Source organism: Natrix helvetica (assembly GCF_964273705.1).
Source record: "Natrix helvetica genome assembly, chromosome: 1".
In the NCBI taxonomy this organism is placed as follows: domain Eukaryota; kingdom Metazoa; phylum Chordata; class Lepidosauria; order Squamata; family Natricidae; genus Natrix; species Natrix helvetica.
In genome coordinates, this window is record NC_138548.1 from 61,815,858 (window position 1) to 61,841,042 (window position 25,185).

General features: G+C 39.4%; 1 protein-coding gene across 4 annotated transcripts in view; it reads right to left on the reverse strand.

The window, feature by feature from the left end:
- Positions 1–2,580: 2,580 nt before the first annotated feature.
- The window catches only part of NUBPL (NUBP iron-sulfur cluster assembly factor, mitochondrial), a 79,042-nt gene continuing 56,437 nt past the window's right edge, over positions 2,581–25,185 (reverse strand). Inside the window, exons 10-12 of one of the 4 annotated variants that reach the window (XR_014173957.1) lie at positions 21,331–21,413; positions 18,915–19,050; positions 14,342–16,434 (exon numbers count right to left, since the gene is read on the reverse strand). Coding sequence is in view for 3 of the 4 variants with exons in the window: in XM_081937144.1 (XP_081793270.1) it covers positions 16,372–16,434; positions 21,331–21,413 (146 nt within the window). In the remaining variant the exon portion in view is untranslated. Of the gene's footprint in view, positions 2,648–14,339; positions 16,435–18,914; positions 19,051–21,330; positions 21,414–25,185 lie in introns of those variants that run through there. The other 3 variants (XM_081937143.1, XM_081937144.1, XM_081937142.1) reach the window with 3 other exon arrangements.

Genomic DNA, 25,185 nt, shown 5'->3' on the forward strand with positions numbered 1-25,185 from the left:
AACCATCATTTCATACGAGACTGCAGTAGAAGTTGCTTGTAATCAGGATTAGGAATATTAAAGCCACAGTACTCCAGAGTGTTTTTATCATCTGAGGCATTTGTTCAAATCTTCAGACTTCAATGCCATCTCAATGACTAAAAAATGAGTCTTAAACTGATGTTCTTAAAAATGTTACTGAGATACAACACTCTGCAGCTCCTAGTAGTATGGATGTCTGTTGGCAACATCTCAAGGGCTAGAACAGTGATGGCGAAGCTATGGCACACGTGCCACAGGTGGCATGCGGAGCCATTTGTCAGGGCACGTGAGGCGCTGCCCTGTCAGCTGGCCAGCGGGCATGCGCGCGCTGGCCAGCTGAGTTCACCCTTTTTAAAAGCCATTTTTCGCCCTCCCCAGGCTCCAGAGGGTTTATAGGAGCCTGGGAAAGGTGAAAAGAGCCTACCCTGCCCTCCCTGAGGCCCTCCGGAGGCTTCATGAGGTTCCATGAAGCCTCCAGAGAACAAAAAAATGGCCCTAAGGGCAAACCGGAAGTTCAGGAAGGCTCGGAGGGTCGTTTTGACTGCTCCGGAGGCTTCAGGGAAGCCTCCTGAAGCCTTCGGAACGCTTAAATCGATCTTCCAAGCAAACCAGAAGTGACTTCGGGTTTGCTTGGAGGGTCGTTTTGAGCACTCCGAAGGTGTCAGGGAAGCCTCCCGACGGTCCCTGAACCCTTCCGAGCGCTTAAAACGACCCTCCAAGCAAACCGGAAGTGACTTCTGGTTTGCTCAGAAGGTCGTTTTGAGCGCTCCGAAGGCATCAGGGAAGCCTCCTGACGGTCCCTGAAGCCTCTGGAGGGCGTCCAGGGGGGGCGGTTGAGGCTGTTTTCGCCTTCCCCAGGCTCCTATAAAGCCCGTGGACCCTGGGGAGGGCGAAAAAAGCATGTAAAAATGGGGGGGAGCACCTGTAGTGCTTGCATGCGCCCTGGGGGGGCGCATTGCATTATGGGTGTGGCACGCCCGCACACGACCCCCCTGCGCTCCCCCCACTTATGGCACGCGAGCCAAAAAATGTTCGCTATCGCTGGGCTAGAAGTCCTCTACCCTTGATTTAATATCTTTAGTTTTGATACTATAATATTTTGGAAGTTTTTTGTCACAAGCAAAGGACCATGCACTACGTTGCAGTTCGAAGCTTTATTGCTCAAGCCTATACACAAGAATCTAGTTAACTGAAATTCAGTACTCAATTGGTGCCAGATAAAGATTAACAGAATTCAAGAGGAGCTGGACTTGGACCATTTGTGGAGATGTAACAACTCTAAGTAAATGGTGCACTTAATTCTGCCGCCCAGCTCTGCCTGGCCTTCTCCTACACTCTTCGTTAAAGCTCAAATAACCACAGAGGCTAGGGCTGTTGAATCAAAAGCAGTTAACAGACTATACAAGCCATCATTATATACATCATATATGTATATCCAACAGGAACAGGAAGTGCCTCACAGGAGTAGATAGAGGTAAATCCTAGAGTGGCAGAAAATGCATCACAGAACAATGGAGATGAATCCTATTGAGGAATAAAGCTGCAGACATAACACCAGGAACAGTTGTCTAATATTTAACAATGTTCAATTCTTGTTAATGCCACTGAATCAGAGTCTATTTCTGATGACTACAGGGACAACTGATATTCATCTCAGCTTAGCATTATGTTGTTCAAGCACAATGCACTGAAGGCTTTTTCACTTTTCCTGAGAAAGTTGGCAGATACGTAATCAGTGTTTTTAAGTTTAATAGTGCACTGGATTTAAATGAAATTCTATCCTTCTCAGTTGAGAATTTTATAAATCCTTTTGAGCAAATATTACCTCACCAGGAAAAACATATTGCTTATTTTTATAATAATGGAGGCATTCCAGGAGTTGGCGCAAATGTTTTTTTTTAAATACTATATCAGTAACCACACAGTATTGGACTTCATGAAAATGGAATAAATGCAATGGATTTGCTAGTAGTAAACTTCATTTTTAGAGCTGCCACTGTTGAGTAGTAACAGACCTCCTGCAGAGACAGTTACAAAGTTACCAAGGAACCAGAAATAATAAATTTTACTCTGAGAGTGTCTTTGTAAGCATGAACTATAACCAGAGGAGGCTAACATCACCAACGCTACAGCTAAGAATCTGATGTTTAGTTCTGTCTAGTGAAGGGTCATTGAGTTGGCACATTAATAAATCCTTTCATAGTAGTTAATACAGTACATCAAAACCACGAATTGTTATGTCAGTGCTAAATATACTATTATGTGTTCTAGAATCAGCAAAAGAAAAAAACCTGCAAGCTCCTATTTTAAAAAAAATCAGTAACACACACACATACAATAAAAAACAGACTGTAGGTACGCAGAAATATGCTTATGTTAACTACATCTAATTTGAATGTAGTCTAAGAGCAGTGAAGGTTGCATGCTTGATATTCCAACACTGTTAATTTTTTAAAGCTGTCCCACTGGCTGCTTTCTATGATAAAGAAATACCTCAGGGGTCCAAGTGCTTCAAGAACCCTCCCAAAGGATGCAAATGACCAGCTGTCTGCAAGGAATATAAATCCTTCCATTCGCCACTATCCTGTCAGAGCTGAAGGAGTTTCCTGGATGAGAAGCGAAATGTCTTCAAAAGAAAAAACAAGGAAGTCCAGTTGCCTCCTGAAAAACCACCTTTGAGACCATGACCTGGATGACTGAGAATCTGTACAGACTTTTAGCTATACAATTTGGGATGAACTCCCTTTGAATGGTGTGGGAGTAAGAATGGATTTCCAGAGGAAAAATTGCAGACTACAGGAACCAGGAGCACTCCTCAGGTAAACCTGAGGACACAGATAAACCCCCAAGTGACTTTAATGACCTGCTAAAACAATGCAAATGACCAGCTGTCTGCAAGGAATATAAATACTTCTATTGCCCACTATCCTGTCAGAGCTGAAGAAGCTTCTTGAATGAGAAGCGAACGTCTTCAAAAGAAAAACCAAAAAAGTCCAGTTGTCTCCTGAAAAAAAAAACACCTTTGGGGTATATCAGGGGTCCAACATTTTTTCCCCTCTGGTTCAGATGCCTCTGCATGATTTCATGCAATCCCTCAGGTGTCAATATTTTTACATCAAAGGGTATTATATAGCTGAAATTTCCCAAGGTCTTATGCAAGAGTACAGATCTTGTGAGATGTGACTATTTTGTGAGAGGCTGGCCATTTTTCATTAGAAAATGCTGCAAAGAATTTAAGGAGTGTTCTTGAATCTGGACTTTGAATACTTCATTCCAAGAAGTTAAAACAACCTACAAAGTTCTTTTCTTTCTTTGATTTGTTATGTAGAGGGCATGAACAGTGCCTGAATACATACACTGGCAGGATTAAAAAAAAACAACCCAAACCATACTATGCAGGTAGCCCTCAACTAACAGTTCATTTAGTGACTGTTCAAAGTTACAGTGGCACTGAAAGAAGTGACTTATTACAATTTTTCACACTTAAGACCATTTCAGCATTCCCATGGTCATGTGATTAAAATTCAGATGCTTGGCAACTGGCTCCTATTTATGACAATTGCAGTGTCCCTGGGTCATGCGATCAACTGTTGTGACTTTCTTACAAGCAAAGCCAATGGGGAAGCCAGGTTCACTTTATAACTGTGTTGCCAACTTAACAACTGCAGTGATTCACTTAACAACTGGCAAGAAAAATCATAAAACGGGGCAAAATACACTTAACAAATGTTTCACTTAGCAACAGAAATTTTGAGCTCAATTGTGGTCATAAGTCGAGAACTCCTTGTACTTGATTTTGTTTTATGAAATTAACTTAATTACATAAATGGGAGAAAGAAAATCAAAGAGAGAAGGTGCAATTTCTTTCCCCAATGAATGTTTCTTACAACATACTCACCTACTTACCCAAACCTTGCTAATATAAAACACAATTGGATTAGTTTGAAACTGTTCAGTCATTGTTATTGTATTCAGTACTATGTTCTGTCCATTTCAGTGGGAAAGGAATACATGTTTCTTCCTGAACAAAACTTCACCAGTAATAGCTATTTCTGTTCTTCAGGTTCACCAATCAATTAATTTGATAACCAACCTTCCATGAGAAGATGTTCTAAGGAATGGCAATGAAAAGTAGATACTTTATAAATAAGGTACAAAATCTACAGATAAAGTAAGAGAAATAGATACAAATAGAAAATAGAGATACGAATGTTATGCCTTAAATACAGCAGCAACCATGTATGAAATACTGTGTACAGTTCTGGTTGCCACCTTCCAAAAGGAATATAGGGATATAAGGGAAGTTAGAAAAGGTTCAGAGGGGAGCTACAATCAAGGAGCTGAAGCAGCTTCCTTATGAGGAAGTGTAAGATAAGTCATAAAATAACCTTAATGATTTTAAAAACAGACTTCCCAAAAAACCTCCTCCTCCTCCTAATGCTGACACATTCACAAGTGTGACATGGACCCACTCATTTTGCATCATTTTCACCATCTGGCGTGGCTGCTGCTCTCCCCCCAAATGTTAATATAGGTCTAGTGATCAAAAGGTTGCCTTGCCTCCCCCTGGATGTCACCAAATAATCAGTTGATGGGATGCAGAGGCAATGGTGAGATGCTGAAACCAGTCATTTCCACAGCCTCTGCAAGTCGTGTTCTGTTTAGTATGATTTATGTTAACCTCTGGGCCTCCTGGAAGAATAATCACCGGTAGTTTGGGTAAAGAAAGCAAGTAGCAGGATTCAGTATTCCTGTTTTACTAGCAGCATTTCTTTCTGCAAAAAAACCCAACCCATCATCAAAGCACTGATCAGTCACTGTGATGTCTGTTTTAGAATTGAAGCCATGTCTAATAACATGATGTTAATCAATTGGAGGCAGAAATATAGGGAGTCTTTTAAAAATGTCATACTGACATTTTTTTCCCCATTTCACATATCCATTTGCAATACATCCACTATGGATTGGAAAAGCAAGCGTTAGTAAAGGTATTCATTCAAAACTTTATTTTCTCAATAAAATGCAGTAAAGCAGGACAGTGTTACTTTCCACTCAGAAAAGTTTTCAAAAGAAACAGAAAGGATCATTCTAGGTATACATGTGCACCACTTATATTATGAACTCTTCTTTTCAATGTCACTATTCATTCACCATAGGCTACTGGTCCTTAGTGAGGACCAAATGATGAACCCGTGATGCCAGTGACTGGTAAAAATGTGAAATAGCCCTGAGACCATCTCATCATTTAAACAGGAGAAGATTCATATGCATATCATGCACTTCCTTTTTACCACCTTTAAAGAGCTCGCCTATCCTTTCCTTTTATTGCAAGCATCTATTTTTCAGTTTTTTTTCAGAATTTCATGTAAAAGGAAGCTAAAGGCTTCAATTATTCCCACTTTCAGAATGATTGCATTACAAACAGAACATAGGGTTTTCATTCAATGCTTTTGTCATTTCCCTTATTTCTGACAGCTCATTTCTGCAATACAGTCACACAATATTTAAACAGAGTAACTGAAATACCAATAAGAGGAAGAAAATTACATTATGTTCAAAACAGAAGATGCACTCTTTCAGAGGTGGCTTAAAATGAGCAACGACTGAAACTGGCTGAAGCTCAGCATCAAGCTAGTTGCTCCAGAATAGAACTATGACTCACTTAACCTTTTTAAGACCTAGGAATGTGGGAAACAATCTTATAGCAGCTCCATTTATCCCATGCATTCATCTTCAGGATGATTGGCAATATTGGAACCCTTTAGGGAGCACCACAAAATTGTTTTGTTACAGCACCAGAAAGGGTATCAAAAGCCACATATGGAAGCACTGGGGAAGAGAAGGAATTAAGCCTTCCTTGGTTTTATAACCTGACAACTTACTGTTCTCTGTTACTTCTCTGTAAATGTTTCTGCAATTCAGAAAATTATTCATAATTTGTAAATTTATCCTTCCAGATCTGAAACTAGAGTCCATAAATATAGTAGAAGAGCAACAATCACGATTCTACACACAGCTCTATTTTGGCCGTTCTACCTATTACTGTAAAATACAGACAAGCAGTTAAGAGGGTATGACAGAAAAAGTCAGGTTGGAACAGCTGCAGAATAAGCACAAGTGTTAAACCTCTTTTTAATGACTAGTATTCACCCATTGATTTTTTTTGAAAAAAATGAAGTGAATGCCACTGATCCAAAGCATTTATCTATTTACAGCTGCAGTTAAGAGCAGTGAAGCCCAAGATCATATTTTTTTAAACTGCATACATTTTATATGTGGAGAAAGATGTTATTTATGTACATCTCTTATGCTTACATACTTTCATATAATACAGTATTAATAGACAGTATGTCTGCATAATATATTTGGTACAAGATACATGGGGTATATTTGGTACAAGTTACATGGGAAGGGACACGGTGATTCAGTGGCTAAGATGTTGAGCTTGTCGATCAGAAAGTTCGGCAATTTGGCGGTTCGAATCCCTAGTGCCACGTAACGGAGTGAACTCCCGTTACTTGTCCCAGCTTCTGCCAACCTAGCAGTTCAAAAGCATGTAAAAATGCAACTAGAAAAATAGGGATCACTTTGATGGGAAGGTAACAGTGTTCTGTGCACTTTCAGCATTTAGTCATGCTGGCCATGCATGACCACAGAGACATCTTCGCCATTTAGTCATACCAGCCACATGACCACGGAGAGGTCTTTGGACAGCGCTGGCTCTTTGGCTTTGAAATGGAGATGAGCACCGCCCCCTTGAGTCGGGAAAGACTAGCACATATGTGCGAGGGGAACCTTTACCTTTACATGGGATAACTTTATTGAAACATTACATCAAAATAATAGAATTTTCTCAAAAATTTCTGAAGTTCCAAAATCAGCCTTACAAATCAATTATAATACAACTGTAAAAAATATTCAGGATAGGAAAATTAGTTGCCAATTCTCCAATTGTTTGGATAAAATTTGGTTCTAAACTGCTCTCTACTGTATGGTGTGTTCCAAAGCACAATATCAATCTATTGGTAGTTTTTAGACAAAATATTATTCGGAACTGAGGAAAAATTTATAACCAAAATCTATGCCTATTTATTAAAATTTGAAAGGGAAGAGGAAATAGTCAAAGGAAATATGATAGTTTGGGCAAGAAACTTTGGCTACAGCATTCAATTAGAGCAGGGCTGTCCAAACTTGGGAACTTTAAGACTTGTGGACTTCAACTTCCAGAATTCCCCAGCCAGCATGGGTGGCTGGGGAATTCTGGGAGTTGAAGTCCACAAGTCTTAAAGTTCCCAAGTTTGGACACCCCTAAATTAGAGGATTGAGAACAGTTGTGGACTGAAAATTATAAATTAACGATGTCGGCTTCATACAAAGAAAACTTATATAATATGTTTTACTGTTGTGGCCCAGCCGGTGCCGCTGCCGCTGCCACCAGACTCCGAGAGTGATAGTCCATACGAGTCAGCTCCAGAGGAGATGGGCGATCCTGGACAGGATTCGGAGGCTGAGCAGGGATCCGAGAGTCTGGTCGGCCACCAGGTGGCGCCAGAGGCATGGAGCAGCGGTGAGAGCCAGAGGAGGAGGACTCCCGATGCCCTGCCTTGGAGCAGCGGGGAGGACTCATGTGACAGTGACTCAGAACTTAGCAGGGCGTTTCTAGATGCCCGTTTCGGGCGCGCCCAGAGACGCAAGGAGCGTGGGCGTAATTATAGGCAGTAAAGAGCTCTCAGGTGCTGTTTGGGAGACGCCCTTTTTAGGTTATAAAAGGGTTGACTCTGGAGAGGCTCTGCGTAGCAGTCAACAAAGGACTTATGCCAGAAGCTCTAGTCTGGGATCCTGGCAAGCTGGATAGCTGCTTTTGTGTTCTGTCCCTGTGAGTTTTGTCTTGGTGGCTTGCTGCCACGAAACCTCTTGTCTGTTCGTGTAATAAACCTTGTTCCCTTGTACTGTTCCGGAGTGTGTGTGCTGTGTGGGCAATGGAGGAAGGGGGGTCAGAACATTTTACCATTGGCATCTAGCACTGGCAAGACTGGCAAAAATTTACCCAAATTTGAGCTCCAGATGCTGGAAATGTAAACACAAACACGGTTCATACTTCCACATGTGATGGACTTGTCCGGAAGCGAGGAAATATTGGAGTAAAATAAGAATTTGGTTGCAAGAAATAACAGGCCTTCAAATTCAATTTAAACTGAAGATGTTTTTGTTAGGGATAGAGGAACGTTTGCAAAGGAAATCAATTATATCATAATTCACATACTGACAGCAGCAAGAATAACATATGCCTAAAATTGGAAATTAGACAGCATACCCTCCGAAAACATAATTAAAAAAATAATGGACTGCGCGGAAATGGTCAAATTAATTTTTAAACTGCAAGATAAAGTATATTATACAGCAGGGGTGTCCAAACTTGGCAACTTTAAGACTTGTGGACTTCAACTCCCAGATTCCCCAGCCAGCAGCTGGCTGGGGAATTCTGGGAGTTGAAGTCCACAAGTCTTAAAGTTGCCAAGTTTGGACACCCCTGTTATACAGTATGGGATAAATGGTATCAGTGGAATAGAAATAACGAATGAAAGTAGAATATTTATATATGTAAATATTAGGTTATAGGAATTATAAATGTAAAGAGGAAATTGTAAATGTAAAACAAATGGAAAGTATGTAAGATGATAAACAAAATGGGATATACCGATGTCTTAGGAATGGGAAGAATGGATGTTGAATTTGGTTTTTTATGTTTTGTTTTGTAAAAAGTTTAATAGAAATTACTTATTTTTAAAAAAGGAACAATCTATTGATAGTTTTGATTGCTAAGTGTAACCAAATTGTGGCAATGCATTTATCAATATTTCAGAAAAAAAGGATTTTAAAAACCTCAGTGCTACTCTTAAATTGTGTGCAGATACATTTATAAGGCTACATTTGCTCCCTGATCTGTGGTTTTATTTAGAATAGGGACTAAAAATAAAGCTCTTAGGAAATCAGCATGAGAAATACACATTTAATTACACAAAAAGGGCAATTATGTGATGTACACAATTATCTCATGGCTACTCTTTGTACTTTGTAGGAAACGTTTAATTGCACTGCATGGTTTATACTTTTACATAACTATTTTTGTACCATCACAATACCTTGATTTAAGACATCATCCCATTACTGAGAGCAGTTGGAAATGTATACGTTCCTACACCCCCAAATTAAGTGCATATTTATGGTGAGGCCAAACTGAAGAACATTTAAAGGACACAAAACACAAAAACTATTTTTAAAAATAAAGGAACAGCAGCTATGAGAGCTGGTTTGAAAGGAAAATATTTTCCCATTCATTTATTTTTATGACTAAAATCAGTCCTTCTACTCAAGCTGCTCTGTCTACCAATGGTGGTGGAATCCTACTGAAGAAAATCCTAGTTGCAATGCTATTATATAGGTAGCCATCAACTTATGACCATAATTACTGTTGCTAAGTGAGACTTTTGTTAAGTGAGCTTTGCCTCATTTTATGACCTTTATTGCCAGTTGTTAAGTCAACCACTGCAATTGCTAAGTTAGTAACATGGTTGTTAAGTGAATCCCCATTGACTTTGTCAGGTCACAAAACGGGATCACATGACCTTAGGACACTGCCACTGTAATAAATAGGAGTCAATTGCCAAGTGTCTGAATTTTGATCACGTAACCATGGAGATACTGCAATGGTCATAAGTGAGAAAATAGTCATAAGTCACTTTCAGTGCTGTGGTACCTTTGAATAGTCACTAAATGAATTGTTGTAAGTTGAGGAGATTTTGTAAATGAATCATCTTTGGCAATAAGCTACATTTTGTCTATGGCTCTTACCTCTACATTTCCATAAAACTGCATGTGCTAATGGATTGACCCCTGAGAATGTATAGCAGTTTCCCTACCTCCGTGATGCGAACCTATGGCACACAGAGCCCTCTGTGGGCACGCAAGCCATTGCCTCAGCTCAGCTACGCATGCGCTTCCCGCCAGCCAGCTGGTTTTGGGGTCTCTGCCACACATGCACGGGGACGGGGCGCATGTGGGAGATGTGCATGCATGTGGAGGGGTGGGGGCATGCATTGGGTGTATGCATGCATATGCTGGGTCATACAGGTCACATATGGGGTCACATGCACATGGTGCACATGGGGGTCATGCATGCATGGGGTGTACATGGGGAGGTCATGCATACATGCACAGGGGTTGGGCACACATGGGGAGGTCACATATGCATTGCATTATGGGTGTGCGCGCGCATGAGCTTAGCCATTACTGTCCTACCTGCTTCCTTCAAAAATCTTCTCCAACTAGGATCCTTCACCCTCTACAATTGTCAATCAGCATGACCAAAAGGAAGAAATTTTGGAATATACCGTGTTTCCCCGAAAATACGCCAGGGGCTTATTTTCTTTTGCCCCACGAAATATGCCCTTGGGTTTATTATCAGGGAGGGCTTATTGTTTTGGGGCTGCCGGGCGGCTGCTCCCTTGTGAACTGGCTCCCGAAGAGCCGGGCACAGCCTCAGCGGCGAAGCAGCCATGAGGTAACCATGCTCACGAGCAGCCGCCCGGCAAATCCCCTCTCCAGCCGGGAAGAGCGCCATTCACTGACCTAGGGGGTAATCCCTAAGGTGCCAAGCCATGTGGCGCTCTGCCCGCCCTCCAGCTCCCGCGGCTTGGCACATTCGGGATACCCCCTAGGTCAGTGCATGGAGCTCTGCCCGGCTGGAGAAGTGGGTTGCACAAGCGCCTGTTCCGCCCGCAGCCTCACCAAGCCCTTGCGCAGCTCTCCCAGGCCACCGCCGCTGGCTGCTGCTGCCCGCCGCCGCCCCGCTCCGCTCCGCGCAATTTCAAAACTCGGGGCCGAGTCTTTCAGCATCGGCCGCTCTAGGAGTGCTCTCTATGGTGGGCTGGCTGCCGGACAGAGAGTCTTCCAAAATCTCATTAGTTCAACTCGCGAGGTTTTTTTAACAAGGGGATTCAATGAGCGAAAGGGCGAGGAACGCAACAGAGCTGTCAGTCTCTGGTAGCGCTAGGACATGCGTCTCGCTTCTCCCCCCCACCTCTCCCCCCTCACTAAAGGGACGGCAGGAGAGGGAACCAGCCAGGCTGCCTTTATCATTGGGGCGAGGTGGGCGGTGTTGGGCTGTGAGGTACACCTCTTATCTTTCCAGCTTCATCACGTTCCTTGCCCTTTCGCCCATTGAATCCCCTTGTAGGAAAACCTCGCGAGTTGAACTAATGAGATTTTTTTTACAAGGGGATTCAATGGGCGAAAGGGCGAGGAACGTGATGAAGCTGGAAAGAGGTGCGCATCGCAGCCCAACACCGCCCACCTCGCCCCAATGATAAAGGCAGCCTGGCTGGTTCCCTCTCCTGCCGTCCCTTTAGTGAGGGGGGAGAGGTGGGGGGGGAGAAGCGAGACGTGTGTCCTAGCGCTACCAGAGACTGACAGCTCTGTTGCGTTCCTCGCCCTTTCGCTCATTGAATCCCCTTGTAAAAAAAGATCTCGCGAGTTGAACTAATGAGATTTTTTTACAAGGGGATTCAATCAGCGAAAGGGCGAGGAACACGACGGAGCTGGAAAGGTAGGAGGCGTGCCTCGCTTCTCCCCCCCACCCCACCTGCCGCCCCTCGTTAAAGGGACGGCGGGGAAAGGAACCAGGCAGGCTGCCTTTACCATTGGGGCAAAGTGGGCGGTGTTGGGCCGCGGGGCGTGCCTCCTACCTTTCTAGCTTTGTTGCATTCCTCGACATTATATTCAGGGAAGCCCCTGGTAAAAAAAAAAAAACTTCTCGCGATTTCAAGATGTTTGATTGAACTCGTGAGAAGTTTTTTTTTTCACCAGCCGCTTCCCTGAGCACAATGGCGAGGAACGCGAGGAAGGGAACCAGGCAGGCTGCCTTTGCAGTTGGGGTGGGCGGTGTTTTTTTGCACGAGAAGGAACAGGCAGGAGGGGGTGATCACATTGCTGGCCTGCCGCTGTTTTTGCGGCGAGCCCTCTTTTTGCCCCGGAAGCTGTACCGGTAGGTGGTACAGTGTTAATGGCGGGGACTGGGGGCGGGCTTATTTTCAGGGGAGGGCGTATTGTGGTGCATGCTCTGAAAAGCCCGATTGGGCTTATTAGCAGGGCGTGGCTTATTTTCGGGGAAACACGGTACTATCCCAAAATGGTTATAGATGCTACTATAGCAGAGGGCTTTCAAAAATTGCCTCACAGATTACACCTAATGTTTCAAAAGAATATGACAAATACATCACGGACAACAGTGAATTAAAAGTTTGACATCTTTGATAAACAATTTATTGGGATTCAGTTCAGACATTCAATTCACATGGGCTATCTACCTAACAAATAAACATTAAATAAATATGAATTTAATATAGATCTTCTAAATTGGACCACATTATCAAATTGACTGGTTGTCAAATTGACTTTTTGCACATGTTCAGAAATGCTGTTTTTTCCCCCTCCAGAACAAGTTGCCTTTTGAAATCAGATTCAATTTGAATCAATTCACCTGATGTGAATCAGAACAGACTTGATTTGCACAATCCTACGAAATTTCATATAAAATTATGAACAGCTGCCTTACTTAACCTGTATGCCATCACATCACTGATCAAAACTATTCAGAGTTACAAAGGGAATGGAAAATGTGTTGTTTGCTCTTGAAAACAATGTGCAAACTTGCTTTTAAATACATACGTAGTGCAATATGATGTTCATTGCTTTATTCATTTATACTGTTGTAGTTTTACTACAGTGAACAAACCCATATGAAGTAATAAAAATAACCCATCCTTCCAGTCAATTATGTTAGAATATGTAAAAGATACTCTTAAGGTTTGGTGAGTGGGGAAGATAACCTGGAAACAAACAAGCAATTAACATATAGGAAATCAGCTTGAATCTTGTAATTGCTTGAAGTGCATAAATACAAGTCTACTGAGGTTAGGATTAAAAATAGAAAATAGGGTAGCCCCTGCCTCCCACAGGACAACAGCCAACTAATCTTCAGAAACATCTACATAAATATTGACATTATTATATTAAAAGGCACAAAAACTTTGCAGAGGTTTATCAATGCCTGAACTGCAGTAAGATTGCTAAACACACAAGTTTTTCAAAATTCAAATTAACAATGTTTTCTGTGGACTTTTATCAGCATTGTATGGACTACTGTCCATCAAATTACATCTTTCTCCCTTAAAGAGAAGTGTTATTACACTAGTCTCATTTACATGAATTGTGAAAGTATGGAATGTAATTATTGTTGCTAATGACATAAATTCAGAAGTAACTGACATAAGGATGCAACAGACCCTCTCACCTTACTCATCTCTCAAACAGTTGTGGAGATTAGTAGGTAAATCCCTACAATACATTCAGAGCAAGAAAGAAGAAAAAGCAGAATGGAGACAATAAGTCATCTAAAAAGTGAAGTTCAAAGTAAAATGTCTTTTGAGTTAAACTACTTGGTGGCTTCAAGGACACATGTCCCTCTCCTGTAACTAGTATTTAGAAATATAAACCCCTCACGCAAAGAGAATATTAAGTATAAAAGCTAACAGATTTTGAAAAATTGAATTTATCCAATCTCCTTTTCTAGTCATCATATCCTTTGATAATGAGTGCCATGGGTTAATTATGCATGGCTAAGCAATACTTAGCTTAGTCTTTTCTAAATCTCCTTCTGAACAGTTTTATTAGGTGATCCTTGGTCCTACTGTAGGATTTGGCATTTTTCCAAGTAGCTACCTATTAACTGAGTTTTTGGCTAAAAAAACCACAGCTTATTAGTAAGTCTGAATGAAGAGAAGTGAATTTTGACAGAATCTGAAATGAGCCATTAACATTAATCTTACCCAAATCCCCCAATAGCACTTGACTATACAATGAATAATGGCATATCTGTCATGATATGACACTCTGCCCAGAGTACAAAATCAAAATGAATCCCAGATTCCAAAATATGCTATTTGCACACACATCACTGAGATCCCATCAAAACTGATATCACATCAGTGGAAGCTACAAAAAAGAGGGATCTGAATATAATGGCATGTTCTTAATCTAATCTTAGGTTGGCTATTATGAAAGTCGCCCAAGTTCTACACTGTGTCAGACTGAGCAAAAAAACAAAACAACCTCCCCCCCCCCCCAAAGAGCCAGGAAAATTTATCCAGCTCTTCACATTAACTGTACTACAACTCTAATCATTTGAATTCATAAAGCATAATACCAAATAATAACAGAAATTTGTTAGAGAATAAAATCAACTTGAATTCTTAAATTCATACAATCTTGCTCAGTTAAATATTATATATTTGTGTATCTTTTTACTTTATTTACTTAATTTACAACCCGTCCAATAAAACACAAATGGAAAACTTTAAAATTAAAACAGAGTAAACCAGCTCTCAAACAATTAGCAATGACAAGGAAATACCAACCAACTTCCGTAAAGTGTACTAGTACTAGGAATTTAACAATGAATTTATGCATTTTGATTTGTGTTCCTTAATTCATATATATAAAAGAAAAATAGTAGTAACCTGAATTAACATGTGGTTTAGCATAGTCAGTAAAACTTTTAGTATGCACATGTATGTACATGTTTATAAACCTGCACATAATAATGAAATATACAGTATATCTCTATGTGCTGGATAAAAATTGGCAATTAGATATACTGTTTATGTATTTGGGGCTATTACTCTCTTATGAAACTATAATCATATGTTCAGTGATCAGTGCTTAATTTTTATCACCTGTTTCTTCTCTGATCGGTAATCTGATGCTTCTATTTTAATGAAGAGTTTGCTACTGAATGTTGAGTTTATTCATGCTTGATATAACAAAATGAACAATTTGCTAAAACAATTACAAAATGGGATTTATCAAGCTTCAACTGACACAGAATAACGCACAGAAGTTAAAAAGAGTTCTTTACATCTCAAAATAAATAATTTCTGGCAATTTCACAATAACTCTTCACGGTAGAACAAATTTTTGCTATGTTGATTCCAGACTATGTTAACAATTTCCTTTTTAGTCCCATTATTTATTTTAAATTTACTACACATATATTTAAGCATTCATATGAAAGATTAAATTATGGGCATTCCCCTTCATTTTATCCTCACCATAACTTTGTAAGACAGGTTGAAATGAAAGACAGGGACTGGCACAAAATCTTCATACAGTACTTGATTAAATCAGTGGGAAAAGTTAGAAGATCTAATATAGATCAGCTCTACTTGGACCATTCCATGAGCAGAACTATGATGCTAGCCCAGGTAAGCTCTCAAAGTGTTGCTGAAGTGAAAATCCTAGTAGTTGTAGTCAGATTAAGAAATGGGTGATGTGTGATGGCCCAAATTGCAGTTCTGCAATACCTGGAGCATCGAAAGTTCCCCAACTCTTTACCAGCAGGAAGGAAAAGCAAGATGATCTTGGCTGACTATACTTTACTCTGAAGTTCCAACATCACTTTTAGAATGTCTCACAATTTGCTGGAACAAGCTTTGGAGTGCTCCAAACAGAGTTACTCCATAAGAAAAAGAGAAATTGACAAAGATCAGTTGCCCTCTTAATCTTGCCAATGTAAATTCACGGCTGCATCTAATGCCTTTCATGGATGGAAAAATTCATTTAGTCATAGTTTGTATCCAAACCAGTATCTGTATTTTAGACGTATGAAGAACAAATTGTTCCCTGCATATGTTGATCCTTTTGATATTTCTTAATCTCTGTAATAAATATAGGTTTGGGTCACCGCCCTCTAAAAAAAACTTCCATGTTTCATAAATGATTGACAGTTAAATGGATGATATTGAGCTCCACAAAATAGTTAGGTTTTTAATTGATCTTATGTTAGAAAGTACTAAACAAATGCTTTAAATCTTCACATTCACAGCCATCATGAATTTTTTAGACCCATCTTAGCTGACGGTATATGTAATTTGTTTATTTATTTATCATATTTTTGAATGGGCCATCTCCCTCGCGTGTAATAATTCTTTCTCTGGACTATACTCAGTGCATCTGATACAGTACTACATTCTCAAGACTATATTCAATGCCTCTGATTAAATAAATTGTAATCCATGAAATCTTATGTCCTAATGAGTTTATCGGTCTCTAAAGTACCGAAAGATTACTTGCTGGAACACTATCTTTAACTTTAAAGAATCTAAATATGAATATTAAAATATGTAACTGAAAAACTTTCCATAATACACAGTCATAAAACATTTGTTATTTATTTTGCTACATTATCACAGCTCAATCCTAAAATCCAAGGTGCAGTTCTTCAAAATGATGACTTCAAATTGGAAAAAGTGACAGTCTTTTCACTATTTCAGCAGCAATCTTCAAATAGGCTTGAGCCTGCAAATATTTACAAATTCATCACATTAATATCCTAGATTAGAATGGAATATTAAATATTTCTTATGAAACAGGAGTACAAATTGCCCACCACCACTTGACTGCTACTATAGTGTGATTAACGACACTAATTGTACCTAAAAAGTGGGCAAAAGCAAAACATTGACAAATAATATAGCAATTATGATGTAAAATCGCTGTATTTATGGAATAGGAGACTTTTATTAGAGACTCGGAACCCTTCCTCACTTCTACTATACAAAGGCTTGGAAATCCTTTACAATTCTTTAAAAATGACTGAAATCTTGAAACATTGTCATTAATGAGAAATGTCACCAGTATCACCCGCGTATTATTGTATAAGAACACCAGAGCATGCAAGAAAGCCTGAATCTTACAGCACTTGGAAAACTAACATTTTTAGCATGAACGTATTTGTTTATTTATTTAGAGAATTTATATGGCCGTCCACTGACATTCAGTTGACTCTAGGCACTTACAAAAAATTAATTAATTAAGTTTATATATAAGTTATGGATCGACAATATCAGCAAGTATTGTGGGCCCAATTGGCAAAAGAAAACTCAGGATCATATTGGTTGGGACATGTGGATGAGGCCTTCATCCTGCAGTGGATAGACAATGGCTAAAATGATGAGGTTTAGTTTGAGGGGGTTAAAGACAACACTAGGGTATTGTAGATGCCAAGCTACAATGTGCTTTTTTTCACACTATACTGAAATATAGGTAGTATTATTGGCAGAAAAAGACCCCCAAACAGAAACAATGGATGCTCAATGATCAGTGGGAAAAGGACCTAAAGGGTAGACATGGAGTAAAATATTATAGTGTGAAAGAAAATTATATCTAATTAAGGCAGAAATGAATAAGTAGTGGAAATGGGTAAAAGAGAGGGGTTCCAAAGAAGTCAAGCAAAAGGAAACTGGGTAAAAAGCTCCCACTGAATCTATCGATTTGCTGTTGAAACTAGCACAAGAGTTAATTAAATTGCTATTTGAGTCCAAGATGCTATATGTCAGAAATGTCAAAAAGACATCTGGAGTATCAGACTTCTTGAATTCATGATCTAAAAATGTTTAGCTGTTGCTCATCAGAATAAACTGGTTATATGAGTTCCTAGGAGGGGGGAAAACCTAGACCAAAAACAGAACAAGAACCAAAAACCAAGAGTCTGATTCATATTATATAAAAGCTTCACAACTTTGCACATAAAGGGTTGGGAGGGATTTGGTAAACAAAATGAGCGCTTTAATGCATTCTTTTGGATGCTAAGACTCTGCCTCTAAAAAATGCTGAGATATTTAAGGAGTGTGTGTGATAAAATAAAATAATAAGTCATAATATAATTATATTGAGATGTGTTGGTTAAAGTGATTGGTTAGAGCAGTTGAAGATTTTCTTTATGAAGAAAGAATGAATGTGTTGGGAGGAATGGGACAATTGAGAAAGTTGTGCTTAGATGGAGTTGATGAAATTGTCAAAAATAGAGATAAGAAGTTGAAAGAACAAAAGATGATGCATGAAGGTAAATAGATGTGGTGCAAGCAAGCACAGTTTGTAAGGGCAGAATATTGGAAAGTAGCATATTAAATAATGTTGGTATTATCTCTACCTACCTACCCATCCATCCATCCATCCATCCATCCATCTAATATCTTACCCACCATTCTTGGCGGTTAGGGTTAAAGTTGGCCATTTACAATAATCAAGATATAAAAATAAAAAATTACATCATCATAAAACCATTGTTACAATCATTTCAGGCATTACGCATCACTGAAGGCCCTTTGGAGCAATGCTGTTCTGAATCATTTCTAGAAAGGCCTAGATCATATAAGCCAACTTCACTTCAAACAGAAAGCTAAGTGGTGTCACAATGGTTAGAATGCAGTATTGCAGGCTAATTCTGCTGATTGCCAGGAGTTCAATTCAGACTGGTTCAAGGTCAGCCTTCCATCCTTCTGAGGTCAATGAAATGAGGATCCAGATTGTTGGGAGCAACAGTAAACCACATAGAGAGGACTGCAAAGGATTGTGAAGTGGAATATAAATCTGAGTGCTAATGCTAGGTCTAAAGTGTAGGCATATCCTAAAAAATCAGTCCAGTGACATGCATTTGCAGAAATGTGGGATTATTTCTCTCAGGATAAATAAATTGGATAGATGGACCCTGGCTGGAGAAAGCTATCCTAGTTTTAGCCATGTTTCTTTCTCTTATCTCAGACCTTTAATATTTTGGGCTTAATATTTCTTACATATTTTCTGTACTCTGTGACACACTGCTCACCCTGAAAAGGAATAGCATTGCAAATATTATGTATGTATGTAGTATGCATGCATTTTAACTATGGGCCATTTAATAAAACTGCATTCTACTGTCACGAATGTCACCATTACTAAAAAGAAAAAATTAGAGGAAGCACAACATGAAAAATTGAAAGCAGAAATATACAGCTCACATTTATCCTTCAGAAATGTCTTCACATGAATATTAGCTTAGGTTCACTACAGATATTTCTCCCTTCTCTTTTGCTTTGGAATTTCTAAGAGGAATTATTACAGTTCACATTTCTGCAAAGCAAGGATCCATTTGCCCTAGCAAATAAAAAAGTTGACAGTTTAACACTAATCATTTGCCCATTAATCTGCTGACCAATCATCTGAAGGCCAAACACTTAAACATAGCACAAACAGAAGGCATAACTAGACTCATAAATCAATAGATGAACAAAAGATCTACTGACCACAGAGGTTTGGCGTTTTATAGCTTTACAGATCTTTAGGGTCAAAATCCTACCACAACTTCTAATCCTTAGCTACTTCCTTTGCTATAATTTTCATTCTAAAGTAATTGCAAAGCCCTATGCATCTTGTCTACTTGTTAACCAAATATTTATCAACTAGCAGCGTTTCATAAATTAAGATGGTAATTCCTAATTTGATGAATTAAGATGAATTTTACACTGAATTCTCTGAATTATAAAAGGGTAGTGCTAGACTATCATCATATATTAGAACCAGGATAGAAATGGCATGTAACCATAGGTAGTCCTCAAATTATGACCAGAATTTCCACCCCAAGACATTGCAGTGAGAAGTCAATTTTACAATGATTTTTACAGCAGTTGTTAAATGAATCACTGTGATCACTAAGCAAATCACATGGTCGTTAAATGAATCTAGCTATCCCATTTATTTTCCAAGTAATTGTAAAAAAAAGGTAACAGATCATGGACATATGACTGCAGATACTGAAACTGGTCATAAATGCACCAGCATTGCTTATCACATGACCAACTGGATGCTGTGACAGTCATAAGTGTGATTGCAGTTTTTTCCAGGCTCTCAACCACTGCTAAAGGAACAGTCATAAATTGAGGAGTACCTGCATTTCTGTAAACATGCAGATAAAGCTAAACATTGTAGATTTACACTCAAAGAGAGACTGCAAAAATCTGGTGTCAGGAAACACAACTTTGAAGGGAATCCTATTGAAGTCAACCATCAGGATGCCTTTGCTAGAACCTTTCCACACTAACAGATTTTGTTAAAAAGCACAAACTTTCGTAAATGTTTGTAAATTGAAGCTGACTTCATGAAAAGGACAGAATGAATTCAGTGACTCTCACTCCTAGGGAGGTATTTTACATTGTTGCCATGCTACAGACGGATTTGTTTAGGTCAGTTTGCATCATTTATCGTGGATGAAAACTGTGGAAAAGAGTTTAGTTTTTTTGTTACATTTGTAAAAATGAGACAGATCAGTGGCAGCCTTTATGCTGAAGGGTAAGCAAAAGTGAGATTCAGACAGACTCAATAAGTCTTACTGAGTTCAGGGACTCTTATTCTCAGGTAAGTATCCTTATGATTTACAGTGGCCCAGCCTCTTTCATGAATAATCTATGTACTGGCTCTATCGAAATACTCCATAGAATGAGTTTTTACTGACAACATTCACCATCTACAGAAGAATAGAATAGAATAGAATAGAATAGAATAGAACAGAATAGAATTACAGAATTTTTTATTGGCCAACTGTGATTGACACACAAGGAAGTTGTCTCTGGTGCATAAGCTCTCAGTGATAAATTATGATCATAATCATAAAATACAATCATCATAAATTATAAGACACAACACTCAGTGTTAGTCATAGGATACTAAATAAGCAATCAACATATGTCTTAAGATACAAGCAACAAAGCTATAGTCATAAGAAGATAAGGAAATAGATAAGAGGAAAGATTAGAGGGATAATAGTAACACAGTCCTTCTAGGTAGTTTAAGAGTGTTGTGGGAATTAGTTGTTTAGCAGAGGGATGGCATTGTGGAAAAACTGTCCTTGTGTCTAGTTATTTTATATGGGGAGAACCACAAGAGGAGGACTCATGTGCTCCTCTTGACACAAGGGCCCGTTTTTTGACTCTGATTGAGGCTCTTCCATTATTCACATTATTTATTTATTTATTCCCTTTCACTAGAACCTTCTTCTATAACTCTTCTCAGTAAATGATGTTTCCATGTTTTCAGGCAATTATTTGGGGAAGGAGGAGTCTCTTTTCCTGTCAGGTAAATATAATATAACTGAGTAAGGTCAGACATTTATACCTATAAAATTACTCAAGAATAAATTGAAAAACATAGTCAATGTTTTATTATTCAAAAATCACTTTCTAGTGCTTTCTAAATCACTTTTTTTCCTATGCAAAAATCTTAAATATTGCCTAGTATTGCCTGCTGAAATTATGGCTAAATAGTCATTATGAAAGAAGTAAAGACCAATAAGTTAGTTCTGTTGAAATCCTTTTAGCACAAAAATAACATGTTCTAATCAAACAATGTCTACATTCCAGAAGTTTATTACATTAAACTTACCACATTGCTCTGGGGCTGTGAAATGACAATAGGTTTGCCAGAATCAGATGTTTCTCTTATGTGGACATGTAGTGGAATGTCACCTGTATTAAATATAAGAAAATTGGCACAAAGGTTGAACGTTACACAAATGTTTTTAATTGAAGTAGTACAAGTAATATGTCTGGTGTCATATTTCAGAAGTATTAGAAATGAGAATCAGTCAAGCTTTGTCAAGTTTTGGATTATTGAGATCATTTAAAAAAGAAATTGTTTCTAAAGATGACTGCAAAGTGATGTTCAGTCTCTCTTGCCTGCTAAAATTATCTAATATTGGAATGGAGGTGGAGACAGATATGACCTATTTAGGATGATAATAAAGAAAACATGCCAGATCTGCTTGCACCACTGAGACCAATTTCTTTTCAACTCCATAATCTACGTTTTACTTTTCAGCCGAATTAGTTCTGAAGAAATCTGTACTGCAATGCATGTATTTGGTGCTTTTCTATGTAAAAATCAAGTCCAAATCCCAACTGAGCAGATGTTATATTTTGTAAGGCACACAAAAATAAATCCACAGTAAAATGTTCCAGTATACAACTTCTTCATGCAACACATTATTTCTTCAGCACTGCATCTCATTTCCTACTGATTTCCAGTTGTATAAAATTCTAATCAATGTTCAAACAGATGCTTAAATATTTAATCATCAAAACGAAAGTGTTATTTTTATCAGACAACTACTGATTTAAGTGCTAGTTAGATATTTAATTAATTTTCCCTCCCAACTGTTAACTGTATATTGATTTTTTTTCTACTCAGTAGGCAATTGCCACAGAAATAAAGAAAAACTGCGTAATAATACTCAGAATCATCTCATTAAAAAAATTCTTTGCAGAAGATTAACTTTTTAGATTTAAATAATTCCATTATGCAAAAACAGATTGTAAAATCAAATCTACACTTAAATTGGGAATGACAAAAAGAGGAGTCGTTCCCAACTCAGCTGAAGAAATAACTTTAAAAGTAAAACTTTACATACAGAATTAGTTCTAGGGAGCAGGCAAGACAATTAGGATCTAGGACACTATATGACCAACAATCTTATGGTGCTGCTATTACAAATATGGAACATAGCAGAGGAGGCCAAGTCAATTTTAGGTTAAAATAAAACATCTGTCAGTTTCTCAATGAATGCAGGATTTATTAAAATGAAAACAAAATCTAGAAACAAATATAAACAGTTTTGAAAATATCCTTACTGCAATAAAGGAGAATATTTGAAGCTCAGGGTCAAAATGAGGGGCCCCTGGAGCTCTCTGAGCTTGCTTGGTTTCTTGCAGACGTTTCATACTACTAGATAACATCAGCAGCAGCACACACAGGATTCAGGCAACATGAGACATACACACCCCAGGTAGAAAAATATTTCCATAGAAAAAACGCATCCACGTAACTAGTCCCTGGCACTCAAAAATCTTACAGCAGGATCTCCTGGTTGTACACTTTGCACAAGTCAGTCCTCATTATTGTTTGCTTTCAGATATACATGGATACTTGTTTGTAAGGTGGTACCTTGCTCAAGAGTAGTAACTGTGAAAGGGATCTTGGAATCCTAGTGGACAACCATTTAAATATGAGCCAGCAGTGTGCAACTGCTGCCAAAAAAACTAACACAGTTCTAGGCTGGATCAACAGAGGGATAGAATCAAGATCACGTACAGTGTTAATACCACTTTATAATGCCTTGGCAAGGCCACACTTGGAATACTGCATTCAGTTTTGGTCACCACGATGTAGAAAAGATGTTGAGACTCTAGAAAGAGTGCAGAGAAGAGCAACAAAGATGATTAGGGGACTGGAGACTAAAACATATGAAGAACGGTTGCAGGAACTGGGTATGTTTAGCTTAAGAGAAAGAAGGACTAGAGGAGACATGATAGCAGTGTTCCAATATCTCAGGGGTTGCCACAAAGAAGAGGGAGTCAAACTATTCTCCAAGGCACCTGAGGGTAGAACAAGAAGCAATGGGTGGAAACTAATCAAGGAGAGAAACAACTTAGAACTGAGGAGAAATTGCCTGACAGTTAGAACAATTAATCAGTGGAACAGCTTGCCTCCAGAAGTTGTGAATGCCCCAACACTGGAAGTCTTTAAGAAGATGTTGGATAGCCATTTGTCTGGAACAGTATAGAGTTTCCTGCCTAGGCAGGGGGTTGGGCTAGAAGATCGTCAAGGTCCCTTCCAACTCTGCTATTGTATTGTATTGTATTGAAACTGGCAAGAAGTCTCAAGTCAGGATCACAAGGTCAGTCATCCACTTAATGACAGCAACTGGAGACTGCCAGAAATGCTATCATTAAGCAGGTCAGTCATATTAATTTGTTGCTTTGCAATCATGCCACTTAGCAACAGAGTTTCCAGTCCCTATTACTACTAAGCAAGGATTGTCTGTATATAAATAGTTATTTAAGTAAAATGAAGTTCTGCTTACACTGATTCTTGTATTCTTTAAAACTTGACAGATGCCAGACTCATGCTAAATCAAACAAGGGTTTGATTTGGTTCACACATTGCGCTTTCATTTTAGTTTGCATGTATTGTGCAAAGCCTTCTGTTTTAGTTTGTAAACTATAATTTATATAGCAACTTAGAACTGAGGAGAAACTTCCTGACAGTTAGAGCAATTAATCAGTGGAACAGCTTGCCTCCAGAAGTTGTGAATGCCCCAACATTGGAAGTCTTTAAGAAGATGTTGGATAGCCATTTGTCTGAAACGGTATAGGGTTTCCTGCCTAGGCAGGGGGTTGGACTAGAAGACCTCCAAGGTCCCTTTCAACTCTGCTATTGTATTGTATTGTAAAATAAATAAGGAACTTCCTCTAATATGGGAGATGTTTTATGCTGGCAGTAAAACACAAACTAGCTTTCAGACAGGAATCCTCAGTACTCTTCCAGAAGACAGCTTAACGAAATGATGTCCCGGTGTTTGGAAGCCGTACGGGTCTGGATGGATGACAACCGACTCAAACTCAACCCCTCCAAGACGGAGTGGCTGTGGCTTCCGGCCCCCCGGTTCAACCAGTTGCTTCCATCTCTGGCCATCGGGGGCGAGCAACTGGCCCCCATGGAACGGGTGCGCAATTTGGGCGTCCTCCTGGATGCCCGGCTGTCCATGGATGACGATGTAACAGCCATGGCAAGGGGGGCATTCCACCAGGTCCGCCTGGTGCGCCAATTGCGCCCCTTATTGGACCGGGATGCCTTACGCACAGTCACCCATGCGCTGGTGACGTCTCGCCTGGACTACTGCAATGCTCTCTACATGGGGCTTCCCTTGAGATGCACTCAGAGACTACAGTTGGTCCAGAATGCGGCCGCGCGGGTGATTATGGGGGGGACTAGGTACTCCCATGTAACACCTCTCCTGCGCGAGCTGCACTGGCTTCCTGTGGTCTATCGGGTGCGTTTCAAGGTTTTGATTATGATCTTCAAAGCGCTCCATGGCACAGGACCTAGTTACTTGCGGGATCGCATCCTGCCCCATACATCCCTACGACCAATCCGCTCACACAGAGAGGGACTTCTCCGGGTGCCGTCCGCTAAACAGTGTCGGGGGGCGACGCCCAGGAGCAGGGCCTTCTCTGTGATGGGCCCAGCCCTGTGGAATGACCTCCCCCTTGACATCAGGATTACTTCCGATCTCCGCTCCTTCCGTGTAAAGCTCAAGAGCCACCTCTTTCAATTGTCTGGCCTGGCTCAACTGTAGTTTATCCTATTCCTCCTGACAGTCCTTTTTATATTATATTTTTACTATGGGGTACTTTTAATGGCTAATTTTTATTATTATTATTGTGATGTATATTTAATTAT